This window comes from Metopolophium dirhodum, chromosome 7, assembly GCF_019925205.1.
Source record: "Metopolophium dirhodum isolate CAU chromosome 7, ASM1992520v1, whole genome shotgun sequence".
Classification (NCBI taxonomy): domain Eukaryota; kingdom Metazoa; phylum Arthropoda; class Insecta; order Hemiptera; family Aphididae; genus Metopolophium; species Metopolophium dirhodum.
The window spans coordinates 26650143-26676058 of record NC_083566.1 but is presented as its reverse complement, the minus strand read 5'-3'; the positions used below and the strand labels follow the sequence as shown (position 1 = coordinate 26676058).

Sequence of the window (25916 nt, the reverse complement as noted above, 5' to 3'; positions counted from 1 at the left end):
GTCTTACAAGTGCGTAACATAGCAAATTTACGCTCAGCAGATACCGTTTAGCTCCATTAGTTTAAAAATTAGAGCGAATTGACCTCACATAAAATAGGTCGTATTATGAAACTTGATGGTAACAACATAATCTGTGTTCGAATATGTTGGTTTTTACGATTATACAGTTTTTAAGTGAGTTATAGGCATTTTTAATTTACGCTATATTATTATACGCATAACTTGCTAAAATATTGAACTATCGTAAAAAACCAACATGCGATCACAAATAATGTTCTTACGATCAAGTTTCATAATACGACCTATTTTATGTGAGGTCAATTCACTCTAATTTTTAAACTAACGGAGCTAAACGTCATCTACTGATCGTAAATTTGGTATGTTACGCACTTGTTGTTTTTTTTTATATATATAATATAAACCATTTATTAAATATAATATAAATGCAAGTATACAAGTATACTGAACAAACAATTTGGTATCTGAATTGCCCCAAACCGATTTGCACTTAACTAAGATGTCTTTGTATAAATGATTTCACTTAACAGAAATTTGCAGGTACACATTTTTTAATTGTTTATAATAAACTTAAATGTAACATATTATATTATGTATTTATCTATATTTTTTAATCGTAATATTTGTATTGAATTTATAACATCTAATAACTAATAAGTTTAAAAATTGTACCAATTATTGATATTTATACATGGTTTACATTTATGCATTGGCATTGTTTTTTTATTATTTAAAAAATATATATATCAGACAAATTAAATCATTTTAAAATTAAATTTATTATATATGATATTTTAATGAAACGATCAACGAAAGATACCTAATTAAATGGGTCAGTATTACGATTACAATATTGAACAGTTATCGTGACGATAGGGCCTTGGAAAAATCATATATACATTACAGTTTATATTAAAACAATATATCATCATGTTTGACATGTACCCGGGCCTTTCCACCACTTGTTGATGTCTTCGTAGTGTCTGGGCGCTTGGTTCTTGTCGTGGAGCATCGCGCACAGCCGGCAGTATAAACGAGTGTCCTCAATTATCGTGCCCGAGCCTTTCCACTGGAAGTATTTGTTGTACAGCTGGTGGTTGCCGTCTAACAAGTGCAAATAGTCAGCCAGCTCTTTTGGTGACCCGAAGTCGTCAACGTGTATGAATGAATTATTTGGCGCTATTAATTCGTAATCGCTCCGTTTCGGTCCCATGACGATCGGCAACACGTCGTTACTGCGCATCAATATATCGTATACGTTTTCTGATTAAATAATATATTATACAATGCGATACATTATAATTTGTACTAAAGAGAACTATTTATGAAACAAAACGTTAAACATTATTGCTGTAAGTGCGTATATAGATTCCACCGAAATTAACATATATGAAGTTGGCCTACCGACTTCGCACAGTCCATTCCAAATCTATGCCAACATTTTGCGAATAATTTGTTAGAATTTGAAACCCTTGAATAGAGGTGGAAGGAATAACTAGCAAATTTCGGAAATGAACTCGCAAATAACTCACAAATTACTCGAAAAATTTTGGCATGGATTTTGAATGGATTTTTGCGAAGTCAATAGGCCAACTTCATGGACATCCGAAATTACCTTTATATTTGTAAGAAAATTATCTAACTTTCGCTAACTTTCGACTACACCGAACTTTTTTATGAGTTGATTCCACCAGCTCATATATAGTTACGTTATATTACATAATAATTACTTTCACTAAAAATCGATGATGAGGCTAAAGAAAATCAGCGATAATTAAATTGATGAAAGATGAAACATCTAAATTTAATCCGAAAAAATGGCACTGTCTTCAATATCATAGGAACGATCAACTAACAACACAGCGATTTCTGAGAGAATGATCAAAAATATAATAAGGGCTAAATTAACATATTTTTCAAATATCTAAAGTAGTATATTATTATACGTTTAGACTCACCTCAGTGCATTCTTGAAAAACTTTTCAGTTACATAATAAATGCAATGCGAACTTTCAAAAGACAAATAGAATTTATAATCCTTTTTCAGCATCTGAAAGCATTCCGCTTCTTTCGTCTTAGGACATTGGAGTTTCCCGCAGCCACCGAATATGTCAACCGATATGTGTTTGGCGAGTTCGTTTGCATAAATCATACGTTTGTTATACGGATTGCAGTTCGAGACGAACCACGCCACTTTCTTTGTTTTTTGAAGAGCGTAATTTTTTTCATAGATAGAAGGCAGAGGTGAATTATTTTCGATGAAGTATCCATAAGGAAACGGTACATCACTGTCCCAGCGGTAGTTGACCGTCCAATTGAATACGTTGGCGTCACTTACAGGTGTATACGAGTTATGCACCGGGCATTCGGTGTTTAATAAAATCCAAATCTATAATACGATGAATGACAAAATAATAACACAGATGCAATATCAATAAAATTATATTGTCTATGTCCATAACTCGAAGTGTCACATGTAAGTTACATTTTTGCAGAAAAAATATTTCAAAATTGTCTATTTTAACTAGGTAAGGGATCGAATATCGTACTTCAAGCACCGTATTTAGACCGACTTAGATTTTCAAGGAGAAGGAGCGTATTGCGACCTTTCAAACTGGGCTTGACCATTCATGTAAATGGCGATTTAGAGGTTGACAAAAAAAAATTTCAGAAATTTTCATATTTTCGAACTTAAGAGTAATAATTGTCCTGTTCCATTCATATTTTATATATTTTCGAATTTGGTTGTGGTAGAATTTTTGAGCTAATTTCAAAACTAAAGAAATTCGTTCTGCCGAAGGCAAATGTGCTGTTGCTCGTGTATCAAGGAGAAATGAAGTGTGCCACTATATATTTTTTTCACTGCACAAAATAAGATTAAATCATAATTCATATATGAGTTTTTAAAATTATGATTGACAAATAAAATATCTGTATCAAATACCTCGACATGGTAATAGATCATATCGTGATAACGACAAAACTCTTATGCAAAATACATCGAAAAAAGTTATACCAATAACATAGGTAAGTATGTATCTATGTTAAAACGTTTTACAAAAACTATTATATTTTGAAATGTAACTTTGACTAGATATTTTATAAACCTTAGATCATATACTATGGATGTAGTCATCGAGCTAATTCTTGAAGCCAGAATAACCTAGAGCCCCGACTGTTTGTGCGTATGCGCGTAATTCTGATTAGTTATATTTTTATATTTAGTCTGATAACTGATAAGTGATAACGTAATATTCATTTATTATCAGTCATTTACGCATACGCAGTAATAAGCAAGGCTCTAGCTTTTTCAGTTATTTTGGCTTCAAATCTAATACACAAGCATATACCGAGTGACTACATCCATGATAGTATATAATCTAAGTTATAAACCTATAGTATCAATAACCATTGACACGGGTAGCCAGGTTAAGTTTGCCAACCTATCTTTAAAAATAATAACATGATTGGTTTCAGGTATCAGGTTGGTATATATTATTCACGTAGTATTATTATATCTATATACCTATACAGGTTTATGGACGATTAGTTAAGTGTCGAGCTGTACCGGCCGGACTTAATTAAGTGAGCCGGTGCAGTCGGTGGTGCTTGGGGGGCGTCAGGCAAAAGCGTGACGTAAGCGTACAAAAGTGTTATAGTATTTACAATAGTTTTATGGCACAGATATGAGAGGGAAGTCAACCACCGTTGGCACCTAGCTTAAATAAGCGGTGACCAACCGATTAGGGATGGCAAACATTTTCCAGGCCTCGATATATCGGATCAGAAAATATCGATTCTATATTTTAGATTTTCAAAGAAACAAAACCGATACGTATGAAGTATCGGCTCGTACAGTCGTACCAATTGATAAAATATCGATGCACCGATAATGTAGAAGAGAAAATATCGATGTACCGATATTATCGAAAAGTAAATATCGATATAAAAATATCGATATTTTTTTGAAAAATATCGATATATCGTTGCCATCCCTACAACCGATGAGCTAGACTCGGAAAGGCAAAGCTTAAATAAGCGGCCGATATTAATATTTACAGTTCTGAAAAGAACCACTTTCGTGGATTGCCGGGACGTTGATTTGAAAGTATACGGAAGTCGGCGATTGATGTAGTCGGTGGCCAGTGTAGTCGTCGGTGTATTGAATAGTGAATACTAATGCTTAATGGAAAATAAATTACTTTAACCACAATAATATCATCAAATATACTTAATAATATTATAGGCTGACAGACCGTCTTCGACTAGAATCGTTTTTCGTATACAAATATACAATGTTTTTATATCATTGAATTCAAATTTAACATTATCCATTGCAGTGACCCACTCGCAGCTGTTGCGAGTACGCAGGTATGTATAATATTTTGTATATCACGTTACAAAGGCACAATTATCAATGTCAATTTTATTACTAATATTTACTCAGAATAGATAATTAATATACAAATCTATTTAGTTCAGAGTTTATATTTTAGAATCAGATTATCAAAACCCAATATAACACGTCAACGCGGCCAATAACTTTTTTTTTTTTATTTACATAAGCCGCAACAGCAAAGGTTATTGGCATTAAAACATTAATATTTTTTAACAAAAAGAAACATTAATAGTGATATGTACAGAGCAATAGAATATGAAAATAACAATAGATAGATACAAAGATAAATAGAAAAATGAGTACATAATAATGAACAGTATGTTTGAGAAATATCTAGGTTATATTAAGTGATATAATCCCGTTAATTTTAAAAAGTTAATTATTTGCTTTATGTTGATAGACTGTGGGCTAAAGGCTTCTTCCAGGTTGTCTGATATGTTGAGGTTAATTCTGATGTCGGTGAATTTACGGCAGTGACATATTATGTGTTCAACCGTGGAGGTTTCACCGCAAGTTTGGCATTGTTCGGGTTCGGATCTGTCCATAAGATGTTTGTGAGTCACCCATGTGTGGCCTATCCGAAGTCTGTTTAATATTACTTCCTGGCGTCTAGGTAATAAGAAGGATGGCCATGGGGAGACTGTGGGCTTTATTTTATTGAGCTTGGTGTGTAGAGTTGACCATAGGATCTGCCATTGGGCTAGAATGTGGTTGTCGATGGTAGTTTTGAGGTCCTGAAAAGTACAGGTGTGGATTTGTCGGGAGAGGTGGGAGGAGATGGCTTCTTTCGCAAAAGTATCGGCCAATTCATTACCTCGGATTCCGACGTGGCTAGGAACCCAACAGAAAATGATGGTCTGTGTATTGGATTTGAGGCGGTGTATCTGGTTGTGGATTTTTCCGGATATACTGTTGGGTTGGTGGATATTTAGGATACTGGTTAAGGTGCTGAGAGAGTCGCTAAAGATTATGGCTTTATTCATTCTATTTTCATATATTATGTCGAGAGCTAGGGAAATCGCAGTTGCTTCGGCTGTAAAGACTGAGCAGAAATCTGGTAGCTTGAACATTTGTTTTGTTTCGTTATATACCACTGCTGCTCCTACACCCAAGTTTGTTTTAGAACCGTCGGTGAAAAACTTAGTATGCTCTTGGTGATTTTCCGAGATTGAAAGAAATTCTTTTCTGTATATGCTGGGCAAAGTATCGGTTTTGGGGAGTGAGGATAATGTGGTGTTTATATTGAAATCCATGATCCACGGGGGAGTGAGGGGACATTCATGTCTGATAATTCCGGAAATATCAATATTTGTGTTTTGAAGGAGGTTTTCAATACCTTGATGTATGGGGAGGTTGTTTTGTGTACGCCTGGCGGCTAGAAGCATGGCATTCTTTTTCCTTATTAGGCAAATGGGGGGGGTTTGAGTAATGTTAAGTAGGCTGGGGATTGGGCTCGAACGAAATGCTCCAGAGACTAATCTTAGGCCCGCATTGTGCACTGTTTCGATCATTTTTAAGTTCGAAGAACTCGCATTTATGAAGAGGAAGGACCCATATTCTAGTTTTGAAAGTATGAGGGATTTGTATATCATTTTGAGTGAGGACGAATTTGCGCCCCAAGATGTGTGGGCCAACATCTTGAGGATGTTTATTCTTGTTATTGTTGTTTTTCTAAGTTCTTTCAGGTGGGCGCACCAATTATTTCTTGTGTCGAATACGATTCCTAATATTTTTAAAAGTCTTGTGTTGTGTATAGGGGTATTGTTTATTTTTATGTTTAATGTCTGGTATTTTTTTTGAAGGGTGAAAATGATGCTCTGAGATTTTGGGGCGGAGAAACGGTAACCGGATTTTGATGACCATTTTTCTAGAGATAAGAGTGCGTCTTGTAATACGGGTTGTATATTTTGGGTGTTTTTACCGCAGCACCATATGTTTAAGTCATCTGCGAAAAGTGATGATTTCACGGGGAATTTGATTTCTTCTCAAAGGTCGTTGATTGCAACTAGAAATAATGAGACGGATAGAGTGGAGCCCTGAGGCACACCGTTTTCTTGTTTGAATACCTGAGAGAGGTGGCCATTGACTTTAACCTGGAAGGTTCTGTCTGATAAAAAGTTTTTAATAAAGTTGAGCATGTTACCTTCGCACAGTATTTTGTGTAGTTTTTGTGTTATGCGTGGACGCCATGTGGTGTCATATGCTTTTGCTAAATCTAGTGCTACTAGGCCTAGGGATTGTTTGGTTTCAAAAGTTTTTATTATATCATTTTGTAGATCATGTAAGTTGTTGTATGTGCTTTTATTTTTGCGAAAACCGTTTTGGTGTGGGGAGAGATAATTGATTTTTTCAAGGAACCATCTCAATCGTGTGTCTATGATCTTCTCGAGTATTTTGCACATTGTATTTAACAAGGATATTGGTCTATAGCTATTTGAGTCAAATTTATTCTTTTCGGGCTTTAAAATTGGGATAACATAAGCATGTTTCCAAAGCTTAGGGATTTGTCCGTTGTCCCAAATTTTGTTGAATAAGCGAAGCATGAACTGGATTGCTGACAGAGGCAAATTGTGTATGAAGATATATGGAATTTCGTCGGGACCGGGGGAGAGACTGGAACTATTGGTTATGACCCAGTTTAATTCGTTTAAGCTGATTGGGGAGTTTAAATATTTTTGTTCCTGGTCTGTAGGGTTAATGTTGGAATGAAGTTCGTGGGAGTCAATTATGTTGTTCATATTTATAAATGACTCATCATAGTTGGTGTCAGAGCTGTTTGCATAGAAAATATTTCCGATGAGGTTAGCAACCTCGGTCGGGTTGGTATGAAGGGTGTTATCTTTTATAATGTGGAGTTCTTTTTCCTTGCTGAGACCACGCAAGGATCTGACTTTAGACCAAACTAGGCTTGGGTCGCTTTTGGGTCCTATGGTTGATGTAAACAACTTCCATGAATTTGAATTTTTTTTTCCATCATTTTCCACCAGGGAACTTTGGAGTTTTTTGAGTTGGGGTTTGTTTTGCCTACTGATAAGTTAGCTGCAGTTATAATTGTGTTTGTTATGTGAGAGGCATCATTGCTGATATGATCGTCTGGAGGTGGGGGATTTGAATTTAGGTATATTTCAACCATCTGTGAAAAGAGATTCCAATTGGTGTTTTTGAGTTTCCATCTGGGGGGCGATTTATTTAAAGGAGCTTTACTGGTGAATAAGTCAATTTTTATTGGAATGTGGTCACTATCGTAAATTTCAGGTAAGGTTGACCAACTTATACGTTGGGCCAAGGAGGTGCTACACATAGATAAGTCGATCGTAGAGAATTTACCATTGGCTGAATTTAGTCGGGTGGGCTCTCCATTGTTGAGCAGGGTAATGTTGTCCATTTCGGCAATTTTTTCAATTTGTTTCCCTCTGTCATCGGTTATATCAGATCCCCAGTATGCACTGTGACTGTTGAAATCCCCGGTTAGTATGAAGGGGGTTGGAAGTTGATGAATTATGTTTTCAATGTCGGATGCATCAAATTTTTTTCGGTTTGGTATGTAAATATTGCAGAGGGTAATTTTGGTCTCTAGTTGAATGGATATAGCGACCCCTTCCAGCGTAGATTGAACTGGTACCCGTGAGCTTGGATATTCTGAACGAGCCAAAATAGCGACCCCTCCACTGGCTCGGAGACAGTCTGTCCTGTTAGTGGTGTAATTGTTAAAGTTATTAATGTTGGGGGTAAAGTTGTCATTAAGGTTCGTTTTTTGGAGACATATAATAGTTGGATTGTGGTTTTGGATGATTATTTTAATGTCATTTAGCTTCTTTACGAAGCCGTTTATGTTCCATTGAATTATGTTTATACTCATTATGGGTTTCAATTCTGGGAGGGTGGAGGTGAGGGTGCTGCTTGAAACAGAAGGTTACATAATTTTGTAAGTCTAGCTTTAGTGGTCCGATCCTTTACTTCTTTTTTGACTTCTTCAATTAGGTCCATAAGTACAATATTATCTATATTGGCTTCTTCACATAGTGAGTTTATATTGATCGATTTGTTTGTAAAATTTTCGAGAATATATTTGAACTGGATAAAAGTTATAGGTGTTTCTAGTTTGGAAGTGAAAAACTCCTCTGCTGGTTGTAACGCTATATCTATTTTACTGGCCTCAGTCTGAGTTATTATCAGTGAGTTAGATCTAGAGGCGACTTTTGGTTTTTTTTTATCGGGCTGCGTGATAGGGAAATTACCACTTGAGGCCGTTGGAGAAGTGGGGGACATTGGTGAATTTGTGTCTGATAAAGGTCTCTTTATATGGTTGTAAGTTGGGTTTTCGATTGGAGTTTGGGTTATTATATTACAATTGGAAATATTTTCGTAGTCGGGGGTTATGGTTTCATCTTGTTTTCTTTCATGCTGGTCTGAGTAATTTTGGAGGTTGGTTTCATCAAAGGTTGGAGAATTTGGAGGTTGTACTTCTTCCAGAAAGGAGGTAGGGTGTTCATCAAATGTGATATCTTGATTTGACATCGTTTGTGGCGGTTTGTGTGGTTGTATGAATCACGAATTGCGGATTGTTGTTTGAGATTCTTGATACATATATTATGTCTTTTGGAGATATCAGTTTTGCGATTTCAAGGATGTATTCAACTTGGCGGATGCCGTCGATGGAGTTAAAAACTAATGCTTGTTCTCTAGACGGCGTTTTTTCGTTTGAAGTGATGGTGGCGAAACTGGGAGGTTGGTTGAGGTTTTGTAGTGTGTTGCGCTGAGGGTTATCGGGTCAAGCGGCCAATAACTGTCATTATATCATTATCTTGTGTTATTGTAACCTAATCAATTTGTTTATTATAATTTATAATGTATTTTAATAATTGGATACTATTTTTAGATATTTTATTTTAACAATTTTAACCAACTTACTTCAGTGTTCTTAATGTGTTAAGATAACGCTACCCATGTACTTGTTGTCTCCGTCTTACACACGTAAGACATGGCAAATTTTCGTTCACTAGATTCAATAGTGTGCAGTTAGTTTTGATAATATTTATATTAGAGTGAATTGACCTATTATCAAACTTTTAGCTCTTCATCTGTATAATTAAGCGTTGGAGATTTTTAATATTTTAATTTTCAAGCAAGATATGTGCATTTAAAATGCTCATATCTCTCTTGAAAATTAAAATATCGAATAAAAGCCAACGATTGGATGATGTTTTCATCTGAATGTTTGATAATACACTTTAATATCAAAACTATTAACTAACAGCACACCATTGTATCTAGTGAATTAAAATGTACTATTTCGTACGTTTAGACGTAAGACGGAGACAACAAACGCATGGGTATAGCGTCGACGAGTCGTCTTAATACAAAAACTAAACCTACCCACCGTACTATTTTATTCTTCTATATATCTGTGGTATGGTCTCGATGACCAGAAACCGTAGAAAGAGAGTAAAAAAAAATAATGAAACGTTCTGGTATTGAACCAAAAGTAACAATACTATTAACGTTAAATAAGCCAATATTTGTAAACTTTCAAATATTCAGTAAACGCGAAATCTAATAATTACATTGGACAGAATAATTGTTTTCTCGTTGACGGGGGACACGATTTTCTTACCTGATTGGGCGGCCTTCGGTACTCAGGACGGCTGTAACTATGTCTGAAAAGCACCGCATCGACATCCGGACCCAGTGACTTGTTGTATGTCAACCAACATTGACTCACGGGACATCCAAAGAACTCACCCTGGTCGGGTTTAAGAATCTCCCATATTTTGCCGATTCCGGTTTGGATTAAAATTCGTTTGTACGGTGTCTTCGAGTACCTGTAGTCTTTTGGAACGTAATACATTTGCTCCTTAATCCTGTCACCGTTGGGCAACTGTTCTGGCCACACCAATCTCGAATAAGTAAAATTGTTATCAGCACCTATATTTTTAACGAAATTTTATGTACGATGTCAAAAAAACTAGTACCATAAATTTAAAATTATTATGTGAACTTTAGGCTTTAGTGGTATCTTACAATACGAAATACTGACGATTGAGACGTGGTCATGCTGAAAAACAATTAACAAATACTTATTAGTATTTAAAACACAAAATTAAAACAGGTATATAAAGTATAATAATAGTAAATAGTAATAATAATAATATATTTTGTGATATCCATTATCCACGTATGGCATACAATACTACATTTAAATATTGATTGTGGTCAGTATACTTTGTCGTAAATATTACGTGCCGTTGAGTTATGTCTTATAGTTTTTATATGTCTCTTTGAGTTGAATACATTACTTAAAATATACACCACAACAGGCAAATACACTTACTTGTAACAGGACATAAAAGGCTCTGTTAAGAGCCTTTTATGTCCTGTTACAATTCCCCCCCCCCCCGGATTAGTGACCGGGTGGCGAAGAGAGTAGGAGCTAATTTGTTGAAGATTTCGCACGACAAATAGATGCCCTATATAGTGCCCTGCGTAGCTGGTTTCGTGATAGGTACCACAGCGGTGTGTCTTCTCCTACACCAATCTTTGTGTTTTTTGGTTTTTCAAATTGAGCTAATCGTTCCGTTACATATCTGACAGCTCCCGCTAACTGAATATTCTTTAGCTCAAAAGGAATATATCTGTGAATGGTCTTTTCCGTGACAATTCTCCAATCCGTGGGAGTGTTCCAGTCAGAGATGTGTTCTTGTCGAGCAGCATTCACCTCTGTTACCCATTTTATAATGGAGGCATGTTTTTCTTTATTTCTTTTTCGCTCTGCTTCCTTGGCCGGTGAGGTTATTTTTACTGGTCGAATTGATGCTAATCCATGATAATTGACTATGTCATTTTTGTGTGAGATATGTCTTGCTTCTGCAGCAGCTTTTTTCAGGTCTTCATATATTCTTGAAGTATCCATAGTGAGTGATGGTTGATAACTGATCAATTAATCATATTCCGGGGGTATTATATATTTAATTCAGCATTGGTTCGTGTATTTTGATTGGCCCATCCGACTGGCCAATCCGGTGATTGTTTTTTATTGTTGATATGGATTTGATTGGTAATATGGTCGGATTTCGGTGACGTTCGTTAATTGCTCTTTTTTTGTCGCCAGGTTTTGTATTACCAACGTGTTTTGGCTAATTATTTTTATTATTTCATATGGACCGTGGAAAAGATTAAATAGTTTCTTTATTTCACCATGTTCCGCATTCGATAGTTGGTGGTTTTTAATAAGTATTAGTTGGCCAACTTCGTATTTTTTCCTATTTAATGTCTTCGTTCTATTTTCTCTTTTTTCTGCCTTTGTTTTTATTCCATTTGCCACCAAACAAACAATGTTTTTGTCCATGCCTGGTTGATCGGGGTATGATATAATTTTGTGTATTTGGTGAATTGCCTTTTTCTTGAACATAACCTCGGTCGCGTTATGAATTATCATTCCCGTCAGTGGAAGGATTGGTGTTGATTCATCAGTTTTTAATATCACAGCTTCATATTTAGTGGATAACGTACTAATTTCAGCTCCTGAGTCAACTAACATCTCATATTGTTTTTCGTGTATTTTTACGTTTATGTATGGACAACCGTTTTTTTCATTGTTCAGTTGTATCTTGTAGTCTTCATCTTTTGTCAGTTCACTAGCAGTGATTATTGACGTTTCGTTACCCTTTTTTTTGTGTGGTTGTAACTTAATGTGTTGTTTTCTATACGAAAGTCGTTTTATTTGTTTTTTGGAATTATCGGGATGCTTGACTATTGGTCTTCCGGTTCCATAGTCTCCCTGTACTCGTTTTTTGATTCGTCTTCATTAATGTTTTTAATCAGTCTGTCTTGTCTTGCTGTTTCAACTATAAATTTTGATTCTGCATCGTTGATCAGCTGTCTCAATATTTCACACTGCTGTTCAGATGTGGCTTTTAAATCATCAATAGTTTTGCGTAGCCTTATATTGTCTTGATGTAATTCCGTAATTTTTGTATTTGCCGAGCTCATCGATCGTTCTAACTGCCTGAATTGTTCACTAGTTGGGAATGGGTCGTTCATAGATTCAGATTGTTTTCCTTTCCTTCGGCTAGCCATCGTGGACCGTCGGGAATTTTTTCGTGCTGTCTTCTGGTCGTGTTAAGATCCTCTTGTTGGGCGCCAATTGAAACGTTGCTTGTTAATTTAACTATTCAGTTATATTGTCATTTACCATGAATATTAATAGTCCTTTATTTATATGTATAAAACAGATGTATTAATATTCATGGTAAATGACAATATAACTGAATAGTTAAATTAACAAGCAACGTTTCATACTTTCTTTTTATAATTAGGTACCTACTGAATAGTTCTTCCTATTTAGTTCCCTGCAGAACTATGTTAATAGTTAATTGAATTTTTAACCATGCCACTGTAAGTATATTTTTATTTTTTTATGTCACGTGGTATAATGAGGCATAAATGCATAATGTATATTCAGCACAAAATACTCTATTGCTCTATTATTGATATTTACTGTAGATACAATAACCAGTTAGAATAAAAAACTTAAAATTCTAAAAAATATATAAGCACAATTTAGTTATACACTTATACTTAAAACTTTTATATAATATATTATTATATTTTACTATACGCAATTCCATTTTCAAAATATTTAGTTTAATTTTAAGCTATTACCAATTTATACACAAACCTATTCACACCATTTTACGTTAAGTAGGTAGGTATTACCTCAAAAGTTTATGATAATATAATAAAATATAATAAATTAGAGGTATAGTTAATAGTATACACTATAATGTTTATATATTAACTAATAATATAATAAATGCTCTGTTTTTGGAAAAATGAATTCAAACCTACTAAATTACAAATAACTATACCTAATATAATTATTATTTATACATCAAACAAACCGAACCTTCTGAGAGGTTGTCGGATAACTGTATCGTATACACACAGCTGAGGCATTCACTATATATATAAAGCCCTATCCTATATAATAAGTGCCACTTGCAAAATAAATAGTATATAATTTTAACAGACTCCGTGAGCACTTTATCTAACCTTAGTAATATTAACAACGATAATGTTATCGTTAATAAAATAATAAACTTGACTAATAAATTTAACATAATTTTATCATCGATACCCGGGCACGGTGGAACAACTGGTAATGAAAGAGCGGACATACTTTCCAAGGAAAAAACAAACAATCCACATCAACGAACCCTCTGGAATATAAAATCGGACAAAGATATAAACAACTGATTTAAAACTAAATGGAAAAACGAATGGTTATAAATGGACACTAAATTAAACGAAAAAAAAACAACAGTAAAATGGAATAACCCAATGTCTCTCAAAAGAAGAGACGAAGTAGTATAAATCACTTCAGAATAGGTCATACACACTACACACATGCCCATCTCATGAAAAAATAGCCCCCAAGAACATTTCATACATGCGGATATTCAACCTCGACCAAACACATCATTACATAATGTAGAGATACGCAAGAGGCCTGACAAAAATACAACATACCTGAGCACCTTCACGACGCACTGAGCCTCAACGAAGAATCCATCAACAATATTTTTCATAAATAATAATATTATTATTATTTATGAAAAATATTAAATTGTACAATTTAGTTTAAATTATTTAAGTAACTATGTAAAACGAGCCAATGGTCCCGTCATCGAGGCTTTCTTCTTTAATAATAAAAAAAAAATAAATTTATACCTACATAATAAAAGGATTATTTTTAAATGTACTGAATTTTTTTTACTTTTGATTCCCCCCCCCCTCCAAAGTACCAACTAGATCCGATTTTCTACCAGAAACCCCGCTTAATATTAAATATTAATGCATTTTTACTCTTCCAAAAAGTGGGAAACAAAATATTAAAAATACATTATTGTAAAATCAATAAATGCATCACTCCGCTCGGAATTAGAAATAAAAGTTTTTGTATTATCACATAACACTCAAAAAATGGTAAAATCAAAGTATCTATTTGAAAATATGGATCCTTAAGTATAATCAAAAGTTCTAAGATTCAGAATTTGAATAAATGCATAGTTATAAGATAAAATAGATTTGAGCATCCTCGGTGAATCATGCTGTTTAATAATTATAGCTGGATGTATAGATGATAAGCTTTTGTATAAAAAGAATTATTATGTTGAAAAACACTTACTTTCCAGAAAAAAGCCATGATCACGATCAAGAATATACTTATCGTCACTAATATAAATATGAATTTTCTAATTTTGATCAGACGTTTAATGCGAAAAACCGGAGAGTTAATATCTCTAAAATCTTTAGTAATCTCCGCTATCATCTTACAATACTAATATTCAAATATTAAATATATTATGTAGAAAAATTATCGTTACATAATTATCAGTTTTGATACTTAAATTAATAAAACAACTTGACATTAAACTATTGTAATCCACACAACTACGTTTATAAAACTATAATATAATATATTATACTGTGAGCAATAATATTTCATAGCTGAGTAAAAAACCTGTAAAGAACTGTAGTATCAATTGGTAAAACACCTGTAGTTATTATTTTTATTTATTTAGGCAAGCTGTTGGGGATTGATTAAAATAAACAATTAATTAAAAATTGCATTTAATAGTTCAATATTATTCTATGTACCTATATTTCACATAATGTATTTTATTTATATTATTTTGAATATTTTACGAGTATTGAAAAAATAATTAAGATAAATAATAGCAGGTTAGGTTTTTAAAGTCCTTATATTATGGCTTTTGCCATGAATTTGCCTATTAACACAGCGGTTATTGAACTATATAAATAGGTGTCATAAAGTAGGGCAACACATATTCACATGCAGGGTTTTTGTTGAAATATTAATTTAGAGATTTATAACTATGTATGATTTTGCAACTTAAAAATGCTGATAATTTGATTCAAAATTTAAATATCAATAATATTCCCACAAGCTGTCCTAGATAATATTCAATTACTTTTAAATTTGATAATACAAATAATTAAACTATTAGCTCGTACTTACACTTAAATTAACATCACAAAATGGTTTCTACTGAATAAAAATTTGTAATAATGTTAGTCAAGAAAAACGTAATAATATTATATTATTGGATTCAAGTTTAAAACAATCCATTACTCATTGACCCACTTGTAACCTACTGTACAGCAGAGCAACATCCACTTACCCGCTTTTTGTATATTTATATTTGATAATAACCAAAAAATATCTAAGTTTAAAAATCTTAAGTGTTTACGGTTATTCGTTTTTGAATTACAACAAAATAAGAAAACGCTACATGAGGTGAAAATCAAGTGAATACTGAATACCCAATATTATGTTATAAAAATTTGAACTTCAAATGCTCATAAAAATTTAATTATTTGACTTTATTATAGACATTTTTTCAATTTTTTCAAATTAGCTTTTATAAATAAAGTATAAACTCATCAATATATGCAGTGCTGGTCTGTACGTTCTTATTAAATTTAATATTCACATTCATTTCCGGTCACGCCACCGAAGTCACCATATTATTAAAGGTCCCCGCCGAGTTGAAAGACTAAATTGAAATTGAAAAATCCAGCAATCGTCGTCGGACCTAATGAAATCGAATAAAGCGCACGAAACGAAATCAAAACTACATTATGCGCCGACGACCCGGCGAAAGCTCTTTAATAGCCGGCAGAGGTCCGTTCAAATAGGCTATTATCCCTTTTCGCGTGGTGATATCTGTTAATTTCAACGCCATGCGTGCATTAATATATATAAGTATATATATATGGATGTCCACAATTGCTTTAATTGTAATTACGAGAGTTACCAAATTTCCATTAAGACACTTACACTTCAATTTTGAATAACGTGGAATAACGATCGCGTGGATAACAGTATAATGTACACCAATATCCGTGTATTATATACAATATGCATAGGTACAGTAGAATACATTTATGACTTTATGACTTATGAGAAGCATGATGGATAACAACATATATAATATTATATAATCCGTTTGTTATACATGAAAAACATATACGTTTAAATTGTTTTTTTGACACGAACAGGAAAATTTGATATTTTTTAAATGAGACACATAGAGTTTTCACAACGATTTGTATTCGTAAAGACCATGGTGATCAACAAGTAGTTTTCATACCCTCACAACTACATTATATTATGGCATAGAGTATACCAAACACTCGAGCGCCTGTAAAATGTTAAAAGAAATATATTTTTAAATTCCTGCAAATGCGTATTGTTCGTATGTACAAGTGTATTCAGAACAAAAACTGTTGCAGAAGATAGATGATAGAATAATTTGTTGAAGTGTAGTATCTTCTTATGATCCTCGGTGATAATTCTAATGGCGCGGAAATCAAAAGATAAAAAAAAGCGAACGAAGACCATTTACACAACTTACAAGAATTACCCCGACTAATCCACGTTTCACTTTCGAGCCGTTTAACATACCTACAATGTATATATTATGGACATCTGCAGGATAATTTAACAAGCTTTGCATAAATAATATTATATTACAACTGACAAAACAGAAATACGTGCCGATTGATATTTTGACACTTTCCCGATCACATCATGACGCAACACAAACTTAGTTGTGGCAAGGCAAGTTTAAATTTAAGCCCAATGTATAATGCAAAATAAATGTCAAACACTTAAATAGTAATAACATATTTTTGAGGGACACTATTCTAAGTTAGTTAGAACCTGCAAATGGGGGATAGATAGAATGCTTTTTGGTAGGAGAAGAGTAATTAAATATTATTAAATATTAAGTACCTATTGTTATAGATCTAGAGAAAAATATTAATAGCACTGAAAGATAACCATGATCAAATTGGAAGTCGATTATTTTTATATTTTTAAATTATTACAAATAATGAAAGAAACAATATAACAAATATTCATTGTATAATTATTAATTATACAATTTTTATTTAATCAATAATATATCAATTTCATTTTTAATTTTTTTTTTTTTAGATTCTGAATAAAACGAAACAATTATTGATTATTAGTTGCACAGATTATACTGTTCTGAAATAAATTAAATTACTGTATTTCCTACAAACAATAATGTGAATTCAGCTACATAACATAAAACATTTTGAACAGAATTCGCATCCCTCCATTTTTTTTCTTTAGACCTACAAATATTACAATATATTTTGAGAATAAAACTCAATACTAAAATCATAATATGTATATAAGACCTAAACATTTAAAAGTAGATTAACAGAATTGTAAATATTATCTAATTAACAATACGGTTTATTTCAACGGTGAAACTGTTATCCTCTCTGAATAATACATCCACGCCTTTTTTTTCTCGATTTGTTTGGCAACATATTTTATATCTTTATCGTCTGTCTGATTATATGATAATATTCCTATGGTCCAAATTACAGCCAATAACAATCTATCAAAACTGTAACGAAATACTAATTATTATGTGAGCTAATAATTAATATGGTACCTAAAACCATATACAACTTAACGTACCTCATTAATTTTTGAGACCATAACATAATTAGGAGACATGAAGATCCTGGGAATCCCAAATTTGACAAAAATCGATCAAATTGTCGAGATTTCAATGAAGAATAATTTTCATTTATTAAATAATAATAAAAAATCTGTGGAAAATTTCCCAATTACTAAACTATTTGAGAATTAAAAATTCCGTACTAAATATTTTACTGTATATTTAATTTAAGTTTACTTTGTAGGTATAGACAATATTATATTTAGAAAATACAATATTTTTTTGATGGTTTAACTTATTTAAAATTTGGATAAAGAGAACAAGGGTTTTGTGATTATGTGACCCCAAAACATAAAGAGGTTTAGAGGTACATCTTCAGAACTCAGTTCAGAGGATTTCCGAATGAAATTTAGTAGGTAATGCGCGTACTAGGATATACGCAGAACTATATATTATATATATATCTATTATTTTCATTACATAAATATTAACTAATTTTAAATAATTTTAAAAGTAGTTTTAGGCTAATTAAAAAAGTTTCAACACTTTTTTTTTACTTTTTAAACTATAAATATTTTAATTTCGGGAAAATCGTGAAAAACCCATATTATAATAAATATTACAAATTCTTTATATTATCTATTATTTATTTAAAAATTAACTAGATACCATAAAAGTTTAAAACTCAAATTTAAAATGTATTTTAATATTTTTAAGCCCTACTATTAAGTTAATATATATTATATATTATGTATATTAATTTGGAAACTCATATTAGACTTTCAAAATACTATAAAGCCATAAAGATACTATAGGAATTGTATTATACTCAAACTAAATACCAATTCGAAAAATCATTAGATTTTGAGACATTATCCGTAACAAATAACCATGTAGGTACTCGTATGTTCACTTTTTAAATATTTAATTTAAAAAAAAAGTTAAGTAGGTACACTTACTTTGAATGTCTAAAATAATGTAAAGAAAAATAACTTAATACATACGTTTCATAAGGTATTACTTAAGTATCATATAACTCCCAAACAGGATCATTTTACTAAAGCGATGTACAACTGCATTTTAATTTAATTATATTAGAGGATAATACTAACCGACGCGCTTCAGTAGAACACGTCAACGAAGGACCTAAGCGAATCGGTACGACAATATTCTGGGAAATATCTCTCATTTACAACAGTGACAAGCTGCTATAATGCTATCATTTACAGTATGTAACTACACGCAATATCATAAAAATAATTATAAAAACTACATTTTATTTATGAATTTTCATTTTGTGTAACTTTTTTTTTAAAACTTAAACTAGTTGTTATTAAACTTAAATCAATTTATCTAAACAAGGAATGGTGGAAAAAATCGTATTTTCATATTTTATGCTCGTAATTTAGAACATGAATCTTTAATTTGATTCTCATTCAATATAACCCAACGGTTTGCATAATATCCAAATTTAAAAAAAATAGTTAATGAATAAAAAGATTAAATTAATATAATTTTTTAGCCTGAATATTGCTATTTATTGTTTACAATATAAAATAAAAATATGTAATTTTTCATATTGCCACTAATTTTCTTTACTATCTTAAGTTAAATAATTCATAAGAAAAACAAAAAGTTTACATTGCTTGCAATTATGTTAATTGATACTATCTCTAAAACTTCTATAATTATAATTTATCCGAACATAAAAACATTAGAATACGTGCACATTCTAGAAATGCAGTTATAATTACACAATACAAAATCCTACCTACCAATTATGTAAAGTGTGCCTAAATAGTATCATATTAATTTCAATTAAAACTTAGTACAAATAATAAAAACACTTGAATTAAATTAAAGCAAGAACTAAATTATAACAATATTTTTCAAAAATCTGATTTTTATGTAAATGTTTAAAAATGTACATAATACCCATCATGAAAACTACATTTATAAATAGGTATGAAATGTATTTCCATATAATAGTAGATCAGTAGATTATTTACTAGAACCTTAAAATTAAATTAAATAATATTCCTTCAATACTAAATATGTACACAATAACATTTTTATAAACATATTTAATTAAAATAGAAATCAAATAATTTACTTTACCGGTTTAAATCCTGTTATCTCAGTAATATCAATTGCTAACATAATCATAAATGATATAATCCACATAGAACAATGCAAATAAAAGTGTATAATTTCAGCATGATATAATATGTTTAGATTCCACAAACATATCTCAGGAATTTCCTGCCAAAAGCCAATAACTCCCTTTAACATAAATGTGCATATTTAATTACACGATATCGAGTTATTGTACAAAAAAAATCTTTATTGTTAATTAATAATTATTACGTTTAAAATAGATGAAAGCAAGACAATTTTAGTAAATTTGAAATAACAATCAGGTAATCCACAGAAGTTGCCAATCCGTTCAATGACAACTCCAATTATCGAAGGTAAATATAAATAACTAGATGCAAGTGTCCAGTTCACAATTATTCTAAAATAAATACCTAAAACAATAGAATTTTTTTAAATATAGTTAGGCATAATATAGATTCACACGTAAATACACAATGTATCATAATAATTAATAGGTACGCCTAGGCTACTACCTATATAAGAATTACGAATTGTTATAAAATATATTATATTAAACGTACACCATTATCATAATATTTACGATAAGATAAACAATAAAAACAACATTTGTATATATTCAGTAGCTTAGCCAGGGTGAGGGGCTGAGGGGCTATAGCCCCCCCCCCCCCATTGACTGTGTAGACCTTAGACTATTTTATCAAGATTAATAAGAAAATAAAAGGTGTAAATAAATGAAATATTGTATTATACTTAGCCCCCCCCCTCCCCATACAGAATGCCTGGCTACGCCACTGTATACATTTATACGCATAACAAATAATATTGAAAAAATGTATGTATGATAGGCGCGAATTGTGGGGTATCTAAAACAAAAAGTTACTATTTTTTTTATAGAGAAGAACTGCTGTATAGTAGGTGTGTCGTGTGACATTGAATAGGTCACTGTAATGGATATGTAAAATTTAAATTCAATGACAAATCATTATTGTATACAATGAAAATAATTTTGAGAAGAGACGGCCTCTGCCATCAGTCGATATGTCCACAACAAATAATTAACGATTTTGTAGAATTATGTCAAAATGTTAAAATCAAATCATCGTAAAAAATATATGTGGCTTTAACGCTTAATAATTGTCTAATTGCCTCATGTAGGATAAAATTGTATTTCAAGCTTTTTTACTCGAGTCTCTACGGTTTGTTTGAATTAAAACAAAACCGATTTTGCCAAAAAATAGTTTTATGTAAATATTCTAATTTTTAATTTGTATTATCTTGCGTTAAATAGGTAGTTAGTAGTGTAGTACCAACTAGAAAATATCTACTCTTGACATCCCTAAGTACAAACTAGTTAGTAGTTTTCTACCAGAAACTTCACTCGAATTTAATGATTGGAGCATGTTTTCTACTATAAAAATAGTGTCTTCAGAAAACACATCATTGTAAAACACTAAAACCAATACATTCATCGCTCCGCTAAGAATCTAAAAAATGAAACACTTAATGTAAAAGTAGTATTACACTATTACACACTATTTAAACTATTAGACACCTACTACAGAACTTTTATCATTTATCACGAGTATTATAACACACGTGACACGTATTAAATAAACAGTAGGTAGATCCCAAATACGCATAAAATTAGTTTATAAGTGTGTACCTACATAAAATATTTCAACACGGTATAAAACTTTATACTCTAATAATTTTAAACTATATTCCATAAATTGAAATAAGTAACAGAACTATTCGATGATTTAGAATAGTACATGCGAGTATATAATATCTAAAGACTAAATACCAGCTATACCTGCCTACAGTTACATAGAAATATTATAATTATTCATTATAATACAGCACTTTATAATAAATAATAAATTGCCCCACTTACAAAAAAAAAAGTTTTCTAAACAACTTTCATGTTATTAAATACTAGCTGACCCCGTGCACTTCGATACCTGTTAAAAATTCCAACTCTATATCGTTCAAACTTTGTTAAATTCATTATTTTAATACTAGGTGGTTAAGACTTAAAATTGTTCGTCGATCATCTTGAATCTCAAAATACTTGTGCTAGCACCACTTAAAAATGCGAATTTAGGAAAATGCTTTTTAGAGCATACTTTATGGTGGTACGAAGGTACCGTGAAAATGGCAAGCCTCAAGTTGCTCAGTTATCATTAAGTCGGTCAGGACACGTTCTATATTATATTATATTATATTATAGCCATCCTACCCGGCGTTGCCCGTGAGACGCCCTTGTGATTATGCGAGCAGTATATTGTCATGTCATATTTGTACAAGTGTACAACAGTTTTTAAAATCAGTCAAGTAGTTCCAGAGATTACCCCGAACAAAAAAAAAAAATTTTTTATTCTTTTTATATTAGTATAGATTATTTATTAATTATTAGGTATGTTATTCCGAAGAAAAAATACGAATAAATTGAATTCCTTCTTTAAAACTATTTATGTATATTACACATTGTCAAAAAAAATCATCCATGTGAACGCATATGTAACCTAATATAACATATACGTTTAAGAAAGTTTTACAGCGAAAAGGAAAGCACCTATCAACAAAAATTTGTCCTTTAAAATGTATTACGGTATTTTGTTGAAACCGTCTACTTTTACAAATCTTTTCATTTCATAACTTCTTTCCCCGTCAAGTGTTTCACATGAATCATCGAGTAGGTAAGTATATATAATATTATATATTATAACTTATAAGGTATATAATATAAGAATAGTGTATACAATAAACATTTTCACGGCGGTACACGATCTGTCATGTGTGTTATACACTCGCATACATTATTATAATTATATAGTATTAATCAAAATAATTTCGGCAACTAGAGTCCATATTTATTTGGAAAATTATACATAGTTATTATTTTAAATAAAGATGGTCGACTATTTACAAATCATTAAAAGTCAATACAAAACAAAGATACCTACGCGTACGTTTGATTATTTGTGCGAGATAAAGAGATAAATAATTACTCAGTTTCTAATTCAACAAATCGTATTATCTATATTGCTTTCTGCATTATGTAAAGTAATGTATGTATAGTTTGTTAAAAAATATAATTAAAAATTTGAAACTTTACAAAATTGTATCAATTAAATGTCTGTCTTCCTCATATACATTATATACTAATAGCCAGCATGGTGGAATTTCCCGAAGTGAACCCGAGTTACGCTGATCGTGTTGTTCCACACTTCTGAGCATGTGCGTAGACCACACCAAATTGTGCATAGTTAAAAACAAAAACCGCATAAATACGTATATTATCATATTATTATATAATAATTCATGAATATTTTCTAACTTACAAGTTACAAAAGAATTCAACTAATTATAAACTAAACTTGTCTATAGTTTCAATTTTAAACTTTGTGTTATAATATTGACTTATTGTAATAGGTAATACGTCACTGTAATGCAATTTTCCGTCACCGCATCACCCATTTTCACCCTCCATATATGCTCCATCTATTAGTATAAGTTCTATGGTCTATCTTGCAAATTTAATTTTCCCTGTAGCATTCCTATGTCTTGAGTTCAGACGCAACCAATAGCTAGTCTGTACTCTTGACATGGTAGCAAGTGCCCAGACACAGAGTTACGGCGGTTAGGTTAGCCTAACCTAACCTATTATACACACATTTTGAATTAAAAATTTCACAATTCAACTAAATAACAAGTTGCATCCGAGCAAAATGTACAGAAGTACAGAATACATTCATCTTAACTCTGAATGCTTATGGATATAAAAAAACTATAAACTTTTTACCTTCATAGCTTCACAAAAATATTTGAATAGAATTATTATTCTAACTCAGATTATGAAATTAAAAATGATGCGTTGCTATTTAGAACAGCATTGGATCACCCTACAGCAGGGGCGTGTAACATAAGGTCCAAGTGTTGCTCAGGCAACACCTTAAATATGGGTGTGTGGATATTGATAGATGAAAAAATAGGTCATTTTATAGGCCAGTATAACAGTATTATGAGGGGTAGGTCTCGTAAAATTATTTAAGCAACACCAATTTTTTGTACGAAACACGTCACTGCCCTACAGGCAGAGTTGCTCAGGTGATTGGAGCGACAACATTTTATTGGCGGCAAATTAGACGCAAATACGCAATTAAAAAAAACAATACATGCTATAATATACGTAAGTGCAACTTTAACCGTCTATAATTCTCCTTTATTTTTCATTCTCCAGATCCACCCATGAGAATATAAGGTGCTATAGGGAAGATTTTTTTACAATTTCCAACTATATTTTCACTGCACGCGCACTTACATAATAATTTATATTATATGTAAATATATAACATAAATATTTTAAAAGATATGTAATATCATAATATTGATAAGAGATAACAATTAACAATGCTACAGGTTCGTAGTATACACAAGTGTGATTCGCAACTTACGAGAGCCAGATGGTATTAAATCATCATCGGACGGTAGCGCAGTGTTGAAAGCGGCGAGGAAACGGCCGAAACGCAAGACGGACACGATCGAAACGTAAACGCCAACGATCACGGCAATCATTGCTATCGGTTTAAAACAGCTGTTACCGCGTCTTCGGAAAACTGTCGTATCCATCGTCGTCAAACCGAGTTCGGGCTGAACCGGTCAAAAATCCAAAATTAGATATTTGTACGTAATATTATATTATACTACGTAGTACATAACGTAGTATATAACGTCGATATGTATAAACAAGAGTAAAGTACTAAAGTATTGAATTATTAACTAATGTGTCGAAAATTAATTATTATAATTTATTATTAGTAGAAATGTAGGATATAGGTAAGTATAATTTGTATTGGTACCTACTGACTGCGCGCGCCGACTGTGTTCCTGTCGTTACAACGGTTTTTCGAAATCGGCGTACGTAAGTAACGATAATCGCCAATTAATAATTAAACAGGTTTGCAACAATAATAACGGTTTTACTAATTAAGTGTTGACTACTTGACTGTAAAATACAATTTATTGTATTATTTTATTAACAATTTACAAATTCAAAACAGTTATTACCTATCAGTTATCACATACAATTTTTGGACTGGCGAGTAACCACAGAGGCACAGAATATCATATTATAAACCGTATTACATAATATGCTATAACGTCTACAAACAGACAATATTGACAAATGAATAAATGACAAATATGAAATAACCACAGACCAAGATATTATAATGGACTGGAAACGATAATAAGTACAAACAAAATAGAGTGATAGAATTCAGCGATTGTGATGATAATAATATGGTAACGGGTAATATTAAGATTTGAGATAATACTATAAATAGCAATTATCGTTCTGTGGTGGTGATATAGAACTGGTTCTTAATTTTTATCCCACCCACTTAACTATACACCTATAAGCTACAGACCATAGGTCATAGATACTGAGTACACGATTCAACATATAACATCTTAAATAGCATGACAAATTAAATTAAATTTAATTTGTCATGTTAAATAGTGGTCGAATAGTATAAGGTCTATGGCATGCCGGGTGTCCAACCCGCGCCGTCAAGTCGCATGTGGCCAGCGGTCGATATTAATCATGAACTAAGATAGTAGGTACTATCTTAAGAGGACGCTATACGGCTAATTGTTGTCTCCGTCCACAGATGACAGATATATAAAGTAAGTTACTTTATATTATATCCGTGTGTAGTTCCGAAAAGAGAGCGCCAGAGCGGGTGCGTCTGTCGGAAGCATGGATTAATATTAATCGGTAATCCGTATTCCGTTTCCGTGGTCGGATAAACTAGTTTAATAGGTCTAACTGTCTAAGGTCGCGTCATGGA

General features: G+C 31.9%; 1 protein-coding gene across 2 annotated transcripts; it reads right to left on the bottom strand.

The window, feature by feature from the left end:
• Positions 1-576: 576 nt before the first annotated feature.
• Positions 577-25860, bottom strand: LOC132949685 (glycoprotein 3-alpha-L-fucosyltransferase A-like). 2 transcript variants are annotated; one of them, XM_061020682.1, is made up of 8 exons: positions 25132-25860; positions 24519-25069; positions 20311-20471; positions 20062-20226; positions 10439-10472; positions 10032-10342; positions 1977-2407; positions 577-1253 (listed from the first exon to the last, which is right to left on the bottom strand). In XM_061020682.1, the coding sequence occupies exons 2-8, from the start codon at positions 24691-24693 to the stop codon at positions 947-949; spliced, it is 1584 nt and encodes a 527-aa protein (XP_060876665.1). In that variant the 5' UTR covers positions 24694-25069; positions 25132-25860; the 3' UTR covers positions 577-946. The 2 variants fall into 2 exon arrangements, with proteins under 2 accessions (XP_060876665.1, XP_060876666.1); XM_061020683.1 differs by lacking the exons at positions 20062-20226; positions 20311-20471; positions 24519-25069; positions 25132-25860 and adding an exon at positions 14604-14901 and having other exon boundaries at positions 586-1253.
• Between the last annotated feature and the right edge of the window lie 56 nt (positions 25861-25916).